The sequence below is a fragment of the Galleria mellonella genome, unplaced genomic scaffold, assembly GCF_026898425.1.
Source record: "Galleria mellonella isolate WM207_F2 unplaced genomic scaffold, CSIRO_AGI_GalMel_v1 utg72, whole genome shotgun sequence".
Lineage (NCBI taxonomy): Eukaryota > Metazoa > Arthropoda > Insecta > Lepidoptera > Pyralidae > Galleria > Galleria mellonella.
Genome location: NW_026442144.1, coordinates 1552667 through 1574168, shown reverse-complemented (window position 1 = coordinate 1574168; position 21502 = coordinate 1552667). Strand labels below are relative to the sequence as shown.

The following is a 21502-nucleotide window of genomic DNA, read 5'->3' as shown; positions in this document are numbered from 1 at the left end:
TTTGTTACAGACGTATTATTATTCTAAACATCTCAGTTTTTAAGCAACCTGTCTACCAATGCATTATGAAGTTTATTGTATGGTAGAATTAAACTAGATTATAGTGTATAAATGTTTCATTGGAGCTTACCACATTTTTTCTTTTCATCAGTCTAGAGAGAGTATCGTCTAACTTGCTTCTAGTAGGTGTGACTGGGGAAGCGCATGATACTGAAGTAGCAGAAGCGGCGGAAGGAGCGGAAGCGACGCCATCAGTCGTCTGCGGAGTACGACGACCCATCGAGAAGTCATGAACTTCGCTGAGGTCAAGCGGCGCCGACAAGTCGACGGGCGCAGAGCTTCCTGGCGACGCGGCCGGCCCAGTAGTACCGGCAGTAGCGCCTGGTGCGGGCGACGGTGCCACTCGCTGATGTGCCGGTGGCGGCGCAGGCGTAGACCGCCGCGAACTTGAGTCGCTCGATGCATCATCGCGCTCCACGCGTTCAGCACGCATGTGTGCCGAAGACGCCGAGTGGGCGGCGGCTGGAGAAGACAGTAGAGCGTGTAGTTTGGCGCGATCTGTTTCCACGTCAATGGCTATATGGCGCTTTTGACTGTGTTTGCGCTCCTCTAGTTGATCAGCTTGCCCGACGCGAGCTCCGCCTTCACTGCTTTTCGGTACTGGTGGCGCTCCCGGCCACTCGCGATTTTGCACTGCGTGGGCAATGTGATGGAGTCTCGTCTCGAGAGCTCGCTCTGTAAACCAGTGTTCAGGGGTCAGAGAGCCTTCGATCCTTCCGAGTTTTGCTAGGTTCTCCAGCTCCGAGAGAGCGTCGGTATCATCGTCGTTGTCGCGTTCGCAGGCATTTGATGTACGTTTGCTACGTCGAAGAGATGTTCGTGTCTCGTATGTAGACTCCTCTGTATTATTCCTCTCCTCGTCTTCGGAAGGAATATTTTGGGACTCAAGTTTTCCGCTTCCTCGATGTGTTGTATACCATTTATTAGCGCAATCCGCAAATGGCATTTTTGGGTCACAAAATAACTTGTTGAATGTATCTCCTAAGCCATGCCTGCAGAAAAAAAATCAACATATTAAATATAAATAAAATAGTATGCCAAATAATTGTGCTTTTAAGGTGTCGAAAGATAACAAAGTACTAATATTATCATCCTACTAATAAGTATCAAATGAATATCCTACTAATAAGTTTCCTATAACTCCAGTACCATTTAATAAAGGAGTAAATTTATTTGGTGGCAACCCTTACTTGTGACCACTTTTATAAAGACCACCATATATTATCATATGAATATACAATGTGTCCAGTTACGGACTAGCGATATACTAGATACTTATAAAACAACTATTTTAATTTACAAGTACAGCATAAACTTGGGTCCAACCCACCTTCATGTTAAATGGCAGCTATTTTGATTTTTTTAATGAAATTTCTCTACGTGTGTACAAAAAAACATTATATCAGTAAAAGTTTGGGTTTCACTGCGATAAAAATAGGTTTACTCGACGGGTAATAATACTGTTTGTTATTTACATTATAAAAAAATGTGTTTACTATTTACAAATTTTAGAAAAAAATATGACATTAAAAAAAAAATAAAAAATACGCAAATTAACAAATTATTGCAAATTACTACAAAATCACTACACATAATCCATTTAATGTTTTTTACTAGATCGATAGCTTTTGAGCTAAGCTACAATACAACAATAAATTTATAACTATATGTGTATTACTTTAAAAGTTATTGTCACTTAAAGATAACGTATGCGTAAACACAAAACGCCTTTGTTAAGTGGCATCTAGTATATGCTGCATTCCCTTCGAGAAAAGAGTAAAATTTTCCATATTTTTTTTGTCACATAATTGACAGCGTCCTCTTTTTAAGACATTTTAGCTTGAAGGAGCGACAGTAGATGTCGAAGGCAAAGGCGTCGTGTTAGCTGCTAAGAAATTATCAATTATAGCATGCAAATCTCTAGGGTACTTAGAATACTCGATTTTTCTGTTTAAGATGTGATCTTTGATGAGTTCTATACCAACAGAGACTTGTACGGCCAGATTTGCACTCCCATTGCAAAAATCATACATGAAGTGTACGTCAGCAATATTTTGCGTTGAATATTGACGATTTGCCATATTCGTATCATAGGATTAATTACTTAATCACTAATACAGACCGTAAACAGCACGGACAGTAAGTGAAAGTAACGATCACAACGCAGGGCGAGGGATAACTAACTATTCATTATCCCTAAAACGATTTGATTTTATTCCAGCTAGTACCAGTATGTTACATCTCACTTACTTCCGCTGATAGTACATAGTATTTTGCCCTTTTCTCGAAAGGAATGCAGCGTATACCAGATATCACTGTTTTTTACAACAAAGGGACCAAACCCTTTCTCAAAAACTTTACTAGTTAAAAACATTTTTTTTAATATACTTTTATATACTGTAATTATTTTATATTTATCACTCTGTAAACTTCAGAGATGCCAATAAGGGGATTTTTTGATGAGATAAAATAAATACTATTGACCCTAATTATAAATATTATTTATTGTGTAATTTATTGCAAATTATTACAGTATCACTCTTACTACAAAATGTTATACTTGTTTAGACAGACCCTTGTTAAAAACCTATATAAAATCTTAATACAAAAGGGCATTTAATATATTTTTATAATTTCTAAATTTATTTTTTGTAAATGGCTCAATGATAAGCTGTCGACTCTTAACCTTAAAAAAACTAAATTCATGACATATTCAATACGTGCAACTACTAGCCAATAAATATAAAAAAATATAAGCGTGTGAAGGATTCTCTCTAGCTCCCAAAGTACATTACTTACATAGTGCTAGTTCAATGAAATACTTTAGATCAAAATCCGCAATTTCTTTAAACTTATCTTTAAAAATAAAATGATCGTAGTGAAATAATTATTGAAAGGATTATTTTGAACCAATTTTTAATAAAGTTAGAATTATTATAATTGTATTTTATGAAAGTCCATAAAAATTTCGCTAAATTACCAAATTGAAATATTAGGTTTAGGAGATAAGTTTAGAGAAATGGCACCTCAGAATCGGCCCCAATGTTGAAGGAAACGCGTAATAAGCATGTTTTTATGGTAATTAAAATGTAAACACCGACGAAACAATGTTATTATTATTAGACTGTAAATCTGTATGTACTTTCACTTTATTATATTAACTTCGAATGTAGTCCGGAATCAGAATATTACTTACTTGCAAACTCCTAAGACCAGCAACTTATCATGGCGGGCAGGTGCCCACCAAGGTGGTGTATCAGGTGAACGTTCGCAGAGGGCTAATCGAGTGTCTAACGCTGGATGTGGCGCTACCTCTTCGCGTAAAACACGTAATAAATCAATTCTGCAAAAGGTATTTGTAAAAGTTCTTATTGAGACATTCCTAATAATAAAAAAGGGGTAGAGGTTTCTGCAGGGTCGGTAACACGCACGTAACGCGCCCCTGATTTTGCAGGTGTTCATAGGCTATGGTAACCGTTTACTAACGGATGGGCCGTGTGCTTCTTTGCTATCTTACTTATTTATTTCTATATAATTCTACTAATTTCTATAATAAGCACAACGAGAATCTAATTGAGGTTCTCATATCTATAAAACAACATACTCTTATCATGGAATATGCAGATTAGGTATAGTACATTACTGCAGCGGCCAGCAACTGAGGCATTGATGCACAAAGGTGCAAATGTGGGCCGAGGCGTAGCCGAGGCACACTTAGGTGAGTCAATCAATGCCTAGTTGTGGCCAACGCTTGTATAGTACTTTTCTCAAACAATGCGCGGAAATCAAAAACACAATTTTACTTTTTAAGTTCAATGACGAATAACGAACAATAATAATTTTTCACGCGCCATAATGTTCCTTTGTTTTTTTTTTTTAATAAACAGCTTTCTATTTGCAAGCCAGTTCGAAATTTAAATAAAACCTTTTATTAGTTACCTCCTTGGTAGCCATGTTTCGAAGTAAAAGGTCATTCCATTTTTAAATTACGGGACAGTCCTCAGGAATGGCAACGCATAGGGGGTATCATGGGCGAGACAATATACTGTTATGTCCATGGTACTGCTCATGTCTATAGGCGATGGTTACCACTTTCCATCAGGTATTGACCGTCAGCTTGTTTGCCATTCTAAGTTGTATAAAAAAAAAAGTTTACATAGTAATTTATCTGGCCGCAAAACACGACAGATATGGATTTTCATACAACTTTTGCCGGCCGCTGCCCGCATGTATCTGGCCAGTACGGCAATTTTGATTTATCTCGAAGAAGATTATCAAAATAATGCATCACATTTCCAAGCTTGTTTGAGAAAAAGTATATGTGTATCGTCTTTTGGAACCAGAATGTATTTCTTAAATATATGATGCACTTCAATTTATCTAATAATATATGGGAACTATAGCAGCAATAACAATAATTGAGTATTATTGAAGAACAATTATAGTGAGTCATAGTCATATATCAGGCATCCTCGAATTTAAAATATCAGTAAAGCCGATATAAGTAATTATTATCTATTTTTATTAACATTTTTGTCCTTGGAGCTTAAATAATTTGTGTTTCACAAAAAAACCGACTTCAATTGTGAAGAAATTTTATTTATATAGTAAGTATTTCAGACAAAATTAAAAATTTCCAGCTGACGAACAGATGGTTCACAACTAATAAAGTTGTTTGGTAATAAACATAAAAATACAAAACCAAATTGAAAATATTCTTCTTTTTGATGTCGGTGGATGACAAAATTTGAATTACACACCCCATATCACGTATGCATTAGGTTATTTGGTAATAGACACAATTATATAATCTGCATAACGGCAGCTTGTCATGTAAATAAATTATCATAAAAGCAACGTGTCGTATAGGTACGTACTTTGTCACGAAAAGAATTTTTGTAAATAAACCTTTCTTTTGTAATGAATTCGTAATTTTTCCTTGTGTAGTATTTATATGTATAAATATATATTATTGTACTGTAAAATATTTATTAAACATATTTTACATTATTTTTCAGTGTGTAGTTTAGTATATTAGATAGTTTTGTGATATAAGTTTCGCATTTTATGTAACTATATTTGTTGTTCTAATACTGAAATTCCTAAAAGTAATTGTGCAGTGTATTGAAACTATTAACCTACTCCTACCTATTATCCACTAAATAAAGGTTGTCTGCAAGAGATCGCCCTAGCAATAACATCGCCTTTTGTAGCTACCTGTTCTATGTCTATGTTTATCTCTATTTTATCACACTGTTTTAATTTATATATGTCATTGCAATAAAGAATTAATATCTTTTTTAATACATAGAAATTTAACAATCTGTTTTTTTTAATAAATATTAATTTTTATATGATTACCTAATTTTATTGAAAATACAATAAATTTAATCATAAGTCTATGATTAAATTAATAATCATATGTCATATGAAATGCAATCCGGTATGCATTCGCAGTAACCCAATGTGTAAGTGTTATACTAAAATTTGAAATTGTTTTTACATACCTTTCTAATGTTGCGATTGCTCTTTCTTCACCAATAGGCTCAGCTTTTAAATCTGCCCTGGTTGGTAGTTCAGCTTCACCTACAGAGAGTCCACACTGACGTTTACACATAGCCATAAACGCCTTGAGGTAATCAGTTAAAGCATCATCACTTTTTGAGTCTAATCGTGCCAATGTTCTAAATCGACTCCATCTGAGACTTTTGGTTGCTGGATCAAACTCTACTCCATATGAAGCAACTGTGCGTCTGAATGCTTCTTCATCAGCTCGGGTCCAGCGCCACTGTGCGATCTCATCTCTTGCAAGCTGATCCATGCGCTCTCGTCGCTCCATCTGTTAATTAAAATTAATAGATATACTATTCAATTAATGACTACAAAAATTTAAATAAGGTTATCCAATTAGGTATATAATCTACCATATTAATTAAGAGAAATAGCAATTCCATGTTGCATAAAAAATCTGATAGCCAACTTTTTATCTGAAAAGATATATTTACAGGTTTGCCCCATAGAAATTTTATCAAAATCGTTTCAGCAATTTATGTTATATTATGGGGAGGGCTATGTTCAGCAGTGGACAGATAAAAGCTGATATGATGATTATAATGGTATGTAAACAAGTTTGGCATGCTATTTTTTCTTAGTAATAGTGTTTAAAATGAGAAAACGTTTGAAGTGTTTTTTATAAGTTCTGCGATTACCGTTTGTCAAAAATTTTGTATATATTACGTAAAATTTGTATCAAGTTTTAGGTAATAAATGAAATAGTATAAAAATATATGTGAGATTCTTAACATTTTACATACACATTAGACCTATGGTGAGTCTGCAATGAGAAAAGAGTTTGCAAGATAGCCATGAGACGTTGAAGATAACGAACGCCCTGGATGCCCTAGCACAACAACAACAGATCAAAACGTGGAAAAAGTCAAAGACGTGGTTATGAACGTTCGCTGAATCACAAACAGGGAAGTCGCTGATGATGTTGGCATATCGATTAGCTAATGGCATGAATTTTTTTCGAATGTTTTGAATAAGACACATGCGACACCAAAATTTGTATCAAAATTGTTGAATTGTGAATAAAACTGCGGCGAATGTAAGTTGCGCAGGAATCACTAAATGAAGTTGACAAAGAAAAAACTTCCAAAAACAAACTCATTTCTACAGTCCGATTGTCGATCCCACTTATGGGCCTAAATAAGGAATTCTTAATTGCAATAACAATATAATAAATTATTAATTATTTATTTAATAAAGAAATACAATAAGGTAATCTATCATATGCAGATGATACGTATTCAAATAATGATATCATATACGTTACAGATACAGATGGGCAAAGCACCGGGTTTAAACCCGGTGCTTTGGTAAAAACCCAATAAACACCCATAAACTCCCATAATCACCCAAAAAAATAGGTTTTTACGTATTTTTTTGAAAATATGTAAGTAATACCAATAAATTATTTTTATAAATTGTATTGATCAATTCTACAATATTAAATAAAACGTTAACTAATAATATTTCAGGAAATTTTAAAAATCTATATATAATAAAATGAAAGTAATTAATTTTCAGTGTTTTCATGTTGCAGTTGATCAACATGTTGGCCTTTTGCTTCCCGTAGATACTTTAAAATTTCTTCATAACACCTCGTTCGCACACATGGCCGTATATATTTAAATTCTTGAAAGTCCGAAATACTCATTTCTTTTATCCTCTTCTCCATAAATTAAGCATTTATTTGTTTCTTCTTTCATAAATTTTCTTTTACTTTATCCTCGTTTTTTTCTTTGTTGCGACGACGCTGGGTAAATCATCTGGACACTGGGTCTCACTATCGCCAAATATATTTGGAGATCGGCTTCGGCTACGGCGTGGCAGACATTTTTTTCTTTCTACAATTTTAAATTAAATTTATTAGAATAAATGCTTCGAACACACGCGATCTAAGTACCTTTTGTGTTTATTATACCTTACCTACCTAGGTATAAAAAGAGTACTTACGTAGATTTTCTTTTATTAACTGTTTTATACGAAGATCTTGATCTCTCAAATTAGCATCCATTTTACTTCCAATTATCAACTAAATTAATAATCCACAAAGTATTAAATAACGTTTTTATGAAATATTTAGCACAAAAACAATACCCTTTAAATATCGATCGTCAGTAACTGTGGCTGACTTACCTATATTCTAGCAAGCAGGACTGCCAGATGTGAAGGGGAAATCCCCAATAAATTGTTGCATGTGATATGTGAGCATGTTCGTTTCATAATAAAAATGTTGCCAGGTAACCAAAAAGTCGTATGTTTTTGTGCGAATTACGATCATAATCTTTACGATCGTACATTAAAAAATAGACAAATAATAGTATGAGTACGATTTAAATCGTATATCTGTCAACCCTGCTAGCAAGACAGCGACAAAATCACGTTGCATAACAATGTAGCCCAAGCTTATATCTTATGAAATATACGGAAGAGATACGGACTTAGAAAAAACAGAAATGTTGTTCTTTGTGGAAGTCATTGATGAAATTCTATGTATTTTAGCCCGCAAACTTTCTTCAAACAAAAACAGCGCCATCTAGTATCGAGTTCTGTAATTATCTCTTTGTTTATGGATTTGAAGTAAGACCGCCACGCATGCAATACATTATGACTGGGGATTCCCCTATTCGTCGACGCTGAATATGAGGCGACGACAATCACTGTTGTTCACTATTACTCTGACTCTGGTAACGTGACTTCCTTAACGTGTTAGGTAGGAAAAGCAGTAAAAAAGTGCATATTAAGGGAGCAGATTTGAAATAATATTTATACTTAACAAGAAATAATTAAAGGTAAGTGGATTTTTGAATGATACAATTATATCATGATCACTTAACAATTTTAACTTAAAATTAGATGTATTATTACAAGCTTTTATTTAGCTTGCGTTATGTAAATAAAAGTATGTAGGTATGTTCGTATGTTGATGCAATTATCCTCAATCCTCAACCGACTGGGATAAAATTTTCCATACACGTTTATTTTGGATGATAGTGCATAGTTAGCTGAGAGTCGTCATTGGATAATAATGGTGGATAGCCTAAGATGTGTACTAGATATTTATTTTTAACATAATATGCGTAAGTACCTAATCGAATTAAAGAAGTTGCTGAGAAAAATACAGAACAATACGATAATAAACTAGCGTCTGCGTTTAATCCTCCGAGGAGATGTAATTTTACAAAGGTTTTTTGTATTTATTTTATTATTTTTTTAATAAATTTATTGTAAATAACAAGAAATAATCATTGTAAAAAAATAGGCACTCTATTGTTGAATTTTCGTCAGACCAACTAATCATCGTTCATTTTTTTAGGTTCAATGGGGAGACCTAAAGATTTACGCATATGGGAGCACTACCGTACTTTACCAAACAAGTCTGTTTCTTGCAAGCTTTGTAATAAGGTCTACAAATTCAGTAATGCTGCCAAAATGCTTCAACATCTTATCACTTGTCCAAAATCTCCAGAAACATTAAAAGACTCTATGAAACTTATAAAAGATAGCTCGTCCAAAACCAAAATGTCTGGACTGTCAGAGATAGAGACAAATGATTCTTTTATAAGCCCCTCGTCGTCTGCTAACACTACAATAAATGCTGAGTTTCAAGACACCGATGATCATATAAAAACAGAATTAGCGAGAGCTATATTTGTAACAGGGACGCCATTATCGATGGTGCAACATCCTTTATGGATACAATTTTTCGAAAAATTGCAACCAAAATTTAAAATACCTTCACGTAAAGCTTTAGCGACAAAATACTTAGATAAAATATATAGAGAAATGCGTTTTGAGTTAAATGAGGAACTAAATGCTTGTAGTTACTTACACCTTCAGTGCGATGGCTGGTCTAATTTAAGAAATGAAGGAATAATAAACTTTCTTATATCAAAACCTCAACCTGCATACGTTAAAAGTTTGAATACAGAAAGTAATCCTCACACTAGTGAATACCTTAGCCAAGAAGTTGAAAAAGTAATGAAAGTGTATGGAGCAAATAAGTTTCTTGTACTTATTGGCGATAACGCTAGAAATATACAAAAGGCATTCGAATTAACAAAACTCAAATATCCACATGTTGTTCCTCTCGGTTGCTGTGCACATATCCTTAACTTGTTGTGCCAAGATATTGTAAAGATACAAGAAGTAACTGTGTTTATTATGCAAGCCATAAATATAATAAAAACTGTTAAAAGGAGTCAACGATTAAGTTCCTTGTTGATAAAATCAAGGCAGGGTGAAGATTCTACACAAACACTAAAATTGCCTTGTGCTACAAGATGGGGAAGTCATGTTACTTCGTTAAAAAGTTTGAAAGCAAATAAGATAGCTTTGCAAATATTAACAGTTAGAGAAGATGTGGTAATTTCAAGAGATATTAAAGATTTAATTCTAAGTGATGATTTCTGGACGAAGACAGGGGAATGTATAAGTATTTTGGAACCAGTCACTGAAAGCATATTTTACTTAGAGAGCGACCAGAATCGTTTGCATCGCACATACATTACATTTAGAGATGTACAAGCTAAGATACGTTTTGCATTAAATGAGATTTCGACATTGAGCGAAGAAAGCAAACAGCAGATTCTAACATCAGTATCTTCAAGATGCAATATGGCAATGAGGCCAATACATTTTGCAGCATATATTCTAGACCCCAGGACTCTAGGAGTCGAACTTACTCAAGAGGAAGAACTTAAGGGTATGGAGTTTATCTACAATTTAAGCCAACACTTAAGTTTGTCAAATGTAATGGCAGATTTGGCGTGTTATAAAGCTAAAGAAAACTTTTGGGCCAGAGGATTTGTATGGAGCTCATTAGATAGCATTGAGCCCCTAATATGGTGGAAAGGTATTTGTGGTTCCACTGAGTTAAGCAAAGTAGCGATTCGTATTCTATCAGCTCCCTGTACTTCGGCAGCCACTGAGCGTTCCTTTAGTATCCAAGGCTACATACATAATAACAAAAGAAATCGACTTACAACTGAAAGAACTGAAAAAATTTCATTCATTTGTTATAACTGGAATCTTAAACATAAAGCTGAATGCGAGGACATTCAGTTTAATGAAGAAAATACCTTAGAAGCTTTCATTGAGCAAGTAAATGAACATAACAGTTTAGACGAAATAGAGCCTATCGAACCTATACAATTCATCGCTTGTAATAACTCTGAATCTGACAGTGATTGACTGTAGTTTTACATTTTACTTTCATCTCTTTCTTAATAAACTCAAAATCAAATTAAAAGTTTTTTATTCTGTAGGCTGCATAATAATATTGTCTATGTCCAGTATAGTGGACGTCTTGCGGCTGAGATGACGATGATGAAGTACAAAATCATAAACACCCAAAAATTTGGGTGTTTATGGGGTTTAAACCCAATAAACCCAAAACACCCGGTTTTTACCCACCAGACTTTAAACCCACCCAGGTGGATTGCCCATCTCTAGTTACAGATAATTTAATTTTTATCTAAAATCATAAGAACCACCTATTTAATCAGTTTTAATGATGTTGTTATTATTATAAAATGAAGAAAATTTTATATATTACTAAAAGTTGACAGTTGACTGTCATGGCGTCAACAGTAAACAGTTCTTAACTCCATTAATTTTACTGCATTAAAAATAAAATTGTAGCGTATTAACTTTTCAAGTAATTAAAATAAAATAGGGATTACAACAAAATTCTAAATTATATAATTTTTTTTACAACACAGGCGGCAAACGAGCTTGCAGCTCTACTAGCAGCCCTTTGCTACGTGCTTTGCTACTTATAAAGTGAAATAATAAAAAAAAAATTAACATCAAATTCATTTATTTAAACAAAAATCTCAAAAAAACTGTGAAAAGTACACGCACGCATATACATAGTATATATTTGAACAATTCAAGACTCACCGTTTGTATGAATGCACTCAACAATATGTTTCAAAATATAAACACAAAGCAATAATTATCGCTGACAATTTGCTTTAATCGAAGCACGTCCAAAATGAAATGACCGCATGAATGACATAACAACATGCTTGTATTGTTAACACTGAAAAAAGTTTCAATTTCAATTCCCTATCTTAAAAAAGTTTAAATTTGACACAAAAATCCCTATTAACAAAATCCGCCATTTATTGATTTCTATTGTTACAAAAAATGTGATAAATGAAGAACCGCTCGACCGATTTTGTGCAAACTTCACATATAGTAAACTATCATAAATAGTCCGAACAAAGCCTAAACATTTGGTTTGGATAGGTAAGGTTCTCGAGTTATAAAACTACAACGAATGAGATAAATTCAACTAATACCAACCAAAATATAAAGTTATATATGTATAGTGTCGGTGCAAGATTCGGTCAAGTTTTGATAATCAATCTACATGAAACTCTTCAAATATTCAGAGGAAACAATGAGTAGCATTGTAATGTCACTATAGGTACCTATGAGAACTAAGAAAGAAATGAGAATCAGTTTGAGTCACAAATGATTGTCAGGATATTCAAACTAACAAAGTGAAAGCAATAAATGTGTATTAGTGATAATAAATCTGAGGGTACTACAACAAAAAAGGACGACATCTACGTTCAGAAACTTAATACGGCAATTGCCGTAGACAATTCATATTTTATTTTTTCTAATACATTGTCATATATTCACGTAAGATGACGCAAGAGTGTTATAAATGTAAACAAGAAATCCCAAATAGACAATATCTCTGTTGCAAGTTATGTAAAGAAACATTTCATATTTATTGCACCAATGTATCTATTCAAAGATTTTATTTAATGAAGGTAAGAAAAAAAATTTTTCAAAAAAAAAAAGAAACCCGAAATCGATGAAGTAATCGACACTATACTACCTGTACTACCTGTGAAGATACATGATATAACTCACAGATAAATGTAACACGTAGAAATAAATATAAATTGAACTTGTCAAATGAAACTCTGAGGGTAGATATTTCGGATTTGGAGAAAGAATACACAGATACATCATACGAATCGACCAGTTATTTTAGTTTAAGTTTGTTATTAGTGTAAAAATTAAGGAAATGGAAAGCGTTATAATTGCTCAAGAAAAACTGATAATAGTCAAAAATAAAATTGATAATTTACTAGAAGAAAAAAACAATTTAAAGAAAATAATTACTAATCACGAGAAAAGAGTAAATCAGATATTTGTAAATCTACTTCAATAAAAAAAGCAATAAAAATGAAAATAAAGACAGTTTAACTGCTATAAAATTAAATTTTGCTGAACAATCGTCACCGCGCATCATACTCAAAAATCAGTATCAATCAGGAAAAAAATTCTAGATGAAAATGAAACAGTAGACATCCAATCAAGAATGATATTGCAAGTAACCAGGCCGAGTACAAGCAAGAAACAAACAACTATACATCCACCCTGCAGGAGCATATTTTTATAACCGGTCGATAATACTGAATTAATAAAAATTGTAACAAGTTTTAAAAATAAAAAAGATTTGTGTTTATGACGACATACCAATATAGATTTTTAAAAAAATCTATTAACTATATAAGTGAACCTACTGATATCTACTGTTAACGCCGATCTGGAACGTATATCTGCCTGGAGTAAATCTCATGGTCTTGTTATAAACCCCTTGAAGACACAAGCCATTATTATTGGGAGTCCCATACTTATTTCCAAAATTTCCTCGACCAGTCTTCCGCCTGTGGTTTTTGATGGGGTTATTATAGATTACCAAAAAAAGTAAAAAATCTTGGCATTATTTTTGATAACACTTTGTCATGGTCTCCACAAATCTCGGAGGTCAGTAAAAAAATGTTTGCTGCAACTTTTGCCTTAAATAGACTACGTAATTTCCTCCCAGTTAACACCAAAATTGCGCTCGCACACACCTTACTCCTACCCATTCTTGATTATGCCGACTCATGTTATTTAGACCTCACCGAAGAGCAATTAAACAAGCTTGAGCGTCTCCAAAATTTATGTATCCGCTTCATATTTGGTCTTCGCAAATATGATCACATTTCTCAATTTCGTACTCAACTCAAGTGGCTCCCTATCCGTTTTCGTCGTAATCTGCATATCCTGTCTCTTCTTTACACAATCCTTTTTAATCCTGCTGCTCCTTATTATCTAAAAGACCGATTCTTGTTTCTCAGTGAGGCTAATGATCATACTTTACGCAGTGTCAATAATCTCCGACTTAAATTTCCCACTCATTCTTCTTCCTTTTATTCTAAATCCTTTACTGTTCAGGCAGTTCGTCTATGGAACTCACTACCTACCTCTATTCGGTGCGCTCAAACTCTTACTAGAAAACCTCTGTTAAATCTTAAAGTACTATTTTCCTGCGTTCTCTCTTCGTTTTCCTTCGTCATTTTTTTCTGTTGTATGTAAAGTATGTGTTTGTTATGTATATATTTAATTGTGTATATATTATATATGTATGTGTATGTATGTATGTATGTTATGTATATATTTAATTGTGTATATATTATATATGTATGTGTATATATGTATGTATGTATCTATATATGTTTGTATATGATAATATTTATATAATAGTGCGCCACCTACTCTTTGTCTTTTTCTCAATGTCCTCTACCCAAAGGTTGTCTGGAAGAGATTGCTTAGCGATAAGGCCGCCTTTTGTATCACTTCTCATTAATATTTACTGTATTTGTTATTTCTCTTTTTACTTGGTGCAATAAAGTGTAAATAAATAAATAAATAAATAAATAAACCTCTCATTTATACAGTAAGGTGCAAAACTGAGTCAGTGTTCTGTCATTTTTTATTATATGAATTATAATAACATTCATTAAAAGCTTTTTAAATTATATGTCTTATTATTTAAATCTATAACTCATTAATTACTTAACCCATATAATTGTTGTCCACTATCTGTGCTGTAAAACCTTTACATAATTAATATTGATTGACTCACTTTTGCACCGTGTTTAAAAACATATTTGCGTTCGAGTATGAACGTGTTTAAACTTGTCGGGAATAGTGTAGAGATCGAATTTCGCTTTGTTTGTTACTCAGTTTAAATTGATACATCACAGTGAACGCTTCTACTTCATACATTTATTTTCGATACAGTCATGAAACCGATTACAAAGAATATTTTAGAATATGTTAAAGCGTTACTTAAAAATGGAAAATCGACAAGATATATCGCTCAAGAGTTAAATGTGAGTCAATCACCGATACAAAGAATTAGAGTCAAATGTAAATTTTCTATACCAATTAATGTTGATGGTCGTACTAAAAAATTATCTGACAGAGACGTAAGAAAAGTTATTAACTATTTAAGATCTAGTGAGGCGGCTTCAGCTTCTGAAGCGGCAGCGCTTTTAAGACAAGACACTGGCACGTCGGTGAGTAAGCTGGCTTCTTGATAATATTTTATATAATTTGAATGAATACTTTGATGCTAAAACTCATTAAATTAATAATAATGTAAGCAATATGATGTCTATTTATCTTGTAATCAAATAATTTTATGTTTGCCTTGTAATTTAATTTCGATTATTCTTTATTTTATTAATAGTATTACTAAATAATTCATATTTATTTTCAACTATGTAATATTAATAGTATTTAAATGTTTTGATATTTATGCCAGCTAATTACTTGTTCTTAAATTGTTGCATGCCCGATAGGGTATAACTGTTGATACTAAAATCAAGACCAAAGCAATGTTAACTGTTACATGTACATAGTTAGCAATAAAATTCTATTCTATTATAATGAAATTAGTATAATGTAATTAATTTAATTTTGTCTGTTTAAAAATTGTACACTGCTGTATCCGCTGACATTGATGTTCCTTTCCACTTTGGGTTCGCTGGAAGAAAGCTCTATTAGAGTTAAGCTCGCCTTTGTACTTTTGATTACCTCTGTCATATTCTTATAACTAATGTGTACAATAAAGTATTAAATAAATAAATAAAAATGAAAATTTTATTCATTTATTAATCATATATTGTAACTGTGACATTACCTTAGCCCGCTGCTGTAACTTGAGTTCTTCTCGTTTATAATTCCGCTGGTATGCTGTAATGAGCCGGCGCAGTCTCGTGTTCAAGTCCTGCATAGAGGGCCAGAGATGGCCGCCGCCGCTGCCCTGCGTGCTATCGTCATCTGGCCGCGGCGAGGCGGTAGGCGACGTGGCGCCCGCTCCACTCGACACGTCGTCCGTGCAGTCTTCATCTCCTACAACACTGCCTCTAACTTTCCTTTCTTCACTTCTATAATACAAAAAAAAAAAGCAATAAAAGTTATAATAGTATTAGTGTTTTATTAAAAATTTTCAAACTAATAAAAAATAAGAATGTGACAAAATATAAAACTACTAGAGGAATTTCTTGTACCTAAGAAGCTATGCTTTTGCACGGCTGTTTTGCTTAGTGTCTCTATTTATACATAGTAATTATTCTGTAACATCTTGGAATGACTAAAATCGATATAAAAACAATAATAGTTATGATACACATTCTATATTACGGTACATGAACATCAAAGCTTGTGCATGGAACAATTAAATTGTAATAAAGAATTATTACAATTTAATAATAATAACTAATATTTATAACGCTTTTTTCAAGACCAGTTTATTTGTTCGCTTGACCGGAATGTGACGATTGACCGAAGTAAAAAGAAGCCTATATGTTTTTCGTTCTTAAAATAATTAAGATTATAATGACAAAGCTTATAACAATTGATGGATGGATTTATTTATTATTTATTCAATACAACTATTTAATATGTAGTATAATTTTGTGCCGCTCCCAAAAACCTAGTAAGATTTATCTAGGTATCAGGGAATCGTTGATATTGATTGATACACATAAGTAGTTTTATATTAATAAGTATAATTTATGTTAGTTAAAGTGTAAGAAAGACTTTAAAATAATTACATATTTAGTTTACACCCACAAGTAGGAAGTAGGTAAGTAATATTATATTAATTTATGAATGATAGATAAATATCATTTATTGTTACCTACAAAATATTACAATAGTAAAATTATTATAAATAATTACGAAAAATATTACACTGAGGAAAAAGGTGGCCTTAGCGATAAGGCCGCCTATTGTTTTCTTGTATTATATTTCAATGAAATTTGGTACACCGGTAGATTATATTCTAATTTTGCACCTAGACTATTTTAAATACCGATTCAATTGAACAAAGCCGCGAAATGCGGACAGTAATACATAATTTCGTAACGACTGAGCTATGAAATCGGCAAGAGGTAATAAACAAATAAATACTCACTTTCCTATCTTAACCAACACTCATATTATAAAGACGAAAGATTCGAGTTTTTGCTTGTAATAGATAAATTCAACAATAATTAACCGATTTAAAAAAATAATTAAATTATATTATCAGGGAGTAACTTGGGCTATATTTTATTTTCAACTAGCGACCCGCCCTGGCTTCGCACGGGTGCAATGCTGATACTAAATATATCTAACTACTACAGAATGTCCTTATAAACAACGTTTACAGCCTTTTTGTCAAACAATACAATTCAAACATGATAAAGAGCTATAGGGCGAAGCGCGGCCTTCGACGCGCCGCCTTACCGCTATGTCCCTACATTTTAAATTTGTAATATCTTCGGAAATATTCATTTAAATTACATGCTGTAAAGGGCCATATTGATCTATATTAAGTAAATAAGCCTTTTTTCCCGTAAAATGTAAAGGATAAAAAATGGTTATTGTGAGTTATCCTTAAGAGATAGAGACATACCATCGGGGACTTTTTTGTTGACCTTTTTCAGGTGTACAATACTGTAGTAATTTTTTTTTATTTATCACGTGGGGTTCGGCTAGCGTTTGCAATGTAAGCGCAAAAAATGTGTTTATTTACGACATCATATTAGAAACCTCTAAATTCATCAGTGTTTCTCTACTATATTATGCATGTAAACATTCTTCTTGAATCACTCTATCTATTAAAAACCGCTTCAAAATCCGTTGCGTAGTTTTAAAGATTTAAGCATACATAGGGACGGACAGAAAGCGACAGCGACTTTGTTTTATACTATGTAGTGAAGAAACCGTAAGAAGCCTGGAGGGTGGCTAATTTATAATATTAGCCTTAAAAGTTTGTTATTTCTTAGCGCTTTAAAAGCTCAACCAATTGTCTTGAAATTTGGCATATCTATAGTATATACTTAGGGTGAAGAAGGACATCGACTTTTATCACAGTCAATCATATCCCGGTCATTCGGATGAAGTCGCGGGTAAACTACAGTAATTTTATAAAATTTATATGAATATGTTAAAAAAATTTAAAACAATTGTCACCGATTGGTTAGAAGAGCTCATATTTAGATTCAACATGCTGTATTTTAGTTCATCTTTTTAATATCTAACTGTATAAAGATATATAGATATTAATGAATATAGAGATATAAACCTAGTAGTCCTCAAGAATGGCAAAGCATACATGAGTTCTATCATAAAATGTAATTCCGAATTTTCGTACTCAATTTCGTGTTTCTGTTCATACAGAAATCGACCCTGTAAAAGGAACTTAACATTCTGTTTGTCATAAATCCTACCATAAAAGTCCAAAGAAACGATATTTTAAAATTAATAATAAAGGAAATATTTTTGTTTAGTTCGACCCTGAAATTTCGGAAAACATTTCATGATAGGCCCTCTGGGTACAATGGACGTCAGTGTACTATGTGATACCCTGGCGCTGTTTATATCAATATTTGACAAGTACCGCTTTTTAAGTGGCCTGTCACTTTTTGCAATTCTAAGTTCCATAAGGAAGACTTACTTTATATCTGTACATTCAGCATCGTCAGGTGGACCCAGCTTATCAACGAAGCACAGCTGGGGATCTGAACGCATTGCCAAATAGTTCTCATAACCGTGTATGTAGGTGCCCACTAACAAAGACACGTCGCATTCTGTATCCCACCATAACCTAGGTGGGGTACTATCTACTCCTCTAGGTACGCGCATTCCTAAAGAGCTATACAAATAAATACAAAACATATTATTGTAAACTATGAATCTTTACTAATATTATATTACATGTGAAATTATAATAATGAAAAATATTAAAATTAGCTAACCCGTATAGCAGTATATAGTAACCCGCATAGTAGCTGTAATGTTCATTCACAATAATCTATCTCCATAACTTCTCAACCAATTTTAATGAAATTTTGTCATATGTATATCGTTTGTTTAAGCGCAAAGTAATAGTAGAAGGCAAAATAACATTTGCCTAGTCAACTACAAAATTATAAACAATACAACGTGAAAATCTTTAACTTAGTAAGATTTAGCTTAGTAAATTTACATAGTGGCATTTACCTCGCATGTATTCCATTCTCTATTTGTGTTGCATAGTCTCCTATTACTTCATGCTTGATATAATACATCATACGCACTCGCAGTAGAACCCTGTAAATAAGTCGGATTTTGTAAGATGTGTAGCAGAATAATAAAATATGAGAATACGGTAACAGTCTATTCAACAGTTTAGTTAAAATAAACATACAAATCAAATTTGATCATAAGTAACTTTAATTTATCTATGTGTAAACTTCTTTTGAAACTTCAAACGCGTTTTTCTAGAATGTTTTCTAAGTAGGTGACCAAGATTTCTAAAAAACAGTTAAATCAATCAGTGTTAAAAAAATGCTCAACCAATCGAAATTTTTGACAAAATGGCACTTAAAAAATCTATATGATTCTGAACAAAATAGAGACATCGTGATCACCGCCGAACACCTTTTTCTGGAAGACCTTCAGGAGATCGTATTTATTTTAAAAGGTACATCAACAATGTAAATACAGACATTAATTTTAATTGATATACAGGGCTTGCATTTTGCATTTACACCAATTACAGATTTACACAACATTTTATTAAGTCATCGATTACATATTAACAAAACTGACAACAATAAAAAAACATACAAGTGATAACATAAGAATACTTAAAACAGAATTATTAAAGTGCACACAGAATTAAAATTATTACTTGTAAAAATATTATGTAGTACTATGAGAGAAGTTTTTGAATTTTATTCTTGAATGACTTGGGATGGTCGTGAAATATTCTTTCAAGACACAAGTTTCTCTAATTTGAAAGGCAGATGAAATATAAATTTAATAATAATATAGGTATACACTGTTATAAAACAGTGTATTCTTATATTTGATAATAAAGATTTATTATTCATCATTATCATTAATTTTTCCTAGTTCGAAATCAGATTAAAATCGGGTCTTATCCCAATATTTTCTATAAACCTGATTTTATTTGCAAAAAGTTGTTTATTTTCAACCCAGACTACAGTACAAAAAAAAATAGAAATATTATATTAGCACTATCGGAATAGAAAATAATAATAATTAGTTAATTGGGACAAAAATATTATTGGTTATTTTTAACGCCTGTATATTTGTAACATATCACATGCTGCAACACTCTAATCTCCATCTCTACAGCAAAGGTTTAGTGAGTTTGATCTTCTATATTTAAAATAAAAACAAGGGTATAAACAGTAATTACGCGTGTTGTACCGGTTTGTGATCTCATGCGAATAATTGAACTTAATAGTAATGTGTATTAATAACTAATAGAAAATATTTCTGTATTATTAATACTTAGTAAAATTAATTTTATTCTATCTTTCCGTCAGTGCGCCATATTCTACATTGTTTTAATGTACTACAAAGTTAAATAATCACAACTCTCAATCTGAAAAATTGCTATTATATTTTATATTTAAAGCAGAATAGGATAAAATACTCACTTATTTGCGTGCCTGAATAAATGCTTTTTATAGCTACTTTCTAAATAAGCCTCACAATCGTATTTTTCAGTCGAACTCCAATGGCTTGGATCTTCCCATTTTTGAGTATCATTGAGTTTAGGCGTATCTTTCGGCTTATTCTTTTTTTTAGCGTTTCTTCCCCTGGGTACTGGGTTATGTAATCCACTGTGATTTCTTGAAATAGTTACCTCGCCATTTTCACAGGGTTCAATTAAATCCCATATAAAATTTCTAATTTTCTCATCACCTTTGTAATGACGTAAACAATAAAGTACCTGTAACAAACAAAATTAGATATAATTAGATAGAGACTTTTAAATATTAATATTATCTAATCTAATTACCAAAAATATATCAGTTATTCACATTGAACTCAGTGAAAGTCTGAAACTTTCTCGGTATTAGCATGGCTATTCATCATATTTTACTTATAAAACCAATTCTAGAGTTTTCACGATACCATACAATATACACTAGTAGAAAAAATTAAGGGTTAAAAATATCTAAATTTCGTCGATTTTTCAAATAGCTGGCTTATCTTTGATAAAAATGGTCGTATTGAAGTAAAAAAAAAAAAATTTGAAATTCTTTTATCTTAGTTTAGAAACATTTTTTTCAAATCCGTATACCAACTTAACCATCTCAACTATGGATTAGATATATTTAGCTTCGATTTCGTTTCTCTTTGGTCTCGATACGACCGTTTCTCGCTGAGCAATCGTACTTTGAATGAAAATGGATCTTTTTCTCTTTGTTCGTCGATATTTCAGAAACCAATGGTTGCATAAAAAATCAATAGTGGTTTTCAGATACTTAAATTCTATACAAGGTGTAATAGAATTCAAGTGTAATAGTAATAGAGTATATATTTCAACAGTATACTCTGTTATGTCCATGGTACTGCTCATATCTATAGGCGACGGTTTCCACTTTCCATCAAGTGGGCTGTCAGCTTGTCTGTCATTCTAAGTTGCATAAAAAACAGCACCAAAAATAAGATAGAAAAACATTTTTTTTTCATGATATTCATTAAGATTGTGCGATACGTGTTA

The 21502-nt window shown here is 32.4% G+C and overlaps 2 protein-coding genes across 5 annotated transcripts in view; one reads left to right on the top strand and one right to left on the bottom strand.

The window, feature by feature from the left end:
* The window catches only part of LOC113517120 (chromodomain-helicase-DNA-binding protein 7), a 55060-nt gene that overhangs the window by 7031 nt on the left and 26527 nt on the right, over positions 1-21502 (bottom strand). For 3 of the 4 annotated variants that reach the window (XM_026901703.3, XM_031908059.2, XM_052900928.1), the window contains 7 exons: positions 20430-20725; positions 18979-19068; positions 18434-18631; positions 15629-15875; positions 5568-5899; positions 3257-3403; positions 131-1052 (listed from right to left, as the gene is read on the bottom strand). In XM_026901703.3, the coding sequence (XP_026757504.2) occupies positions 131-1052; positions 3257-3403; positions 5568-5899; positions 15629-15875; positions 18434-18631; positions 18979-19068; positions 20430-20725 (2232 nt within the window). The remainder of the gene's footprint in view (positions 1-130; positions 1053-3256; positions 3404-5567; positions 5900-15628; positions 15876-18433; positions 18632-18978; positions 19069-20429; positions 20726-21502) is intronic. The other variant, XM_052900927.1, reaches the window with a different exon arrangement.
* Positions 8332-11065, top strand: LOC128202048 (uncharacterized). The gene is made up of 2 exons (XM_052900929.1): positions 8332-8417; positions 8942-11065. The coding sequence occupies exon 2, from the start codon at positions 8947-8949 to the stop codon at positions 10816-10818; it is 1872 nt and encodes a 623-aa protein (XP_052756889.1). The 5' UTR covers positions 8332-8417; positions 8942-8946; the 3' UTR covers positions 10819-11065.

Bases quoted from the DNA above. Each gene is read 5' to 3' on its own strand.
- LOC128202048 (XM_052900929.1), top strand. From the start codon at position 8,947: ATGGGGAGACCTAAAGATTTACGCATATGGGAGCACTACCGTACTTTA.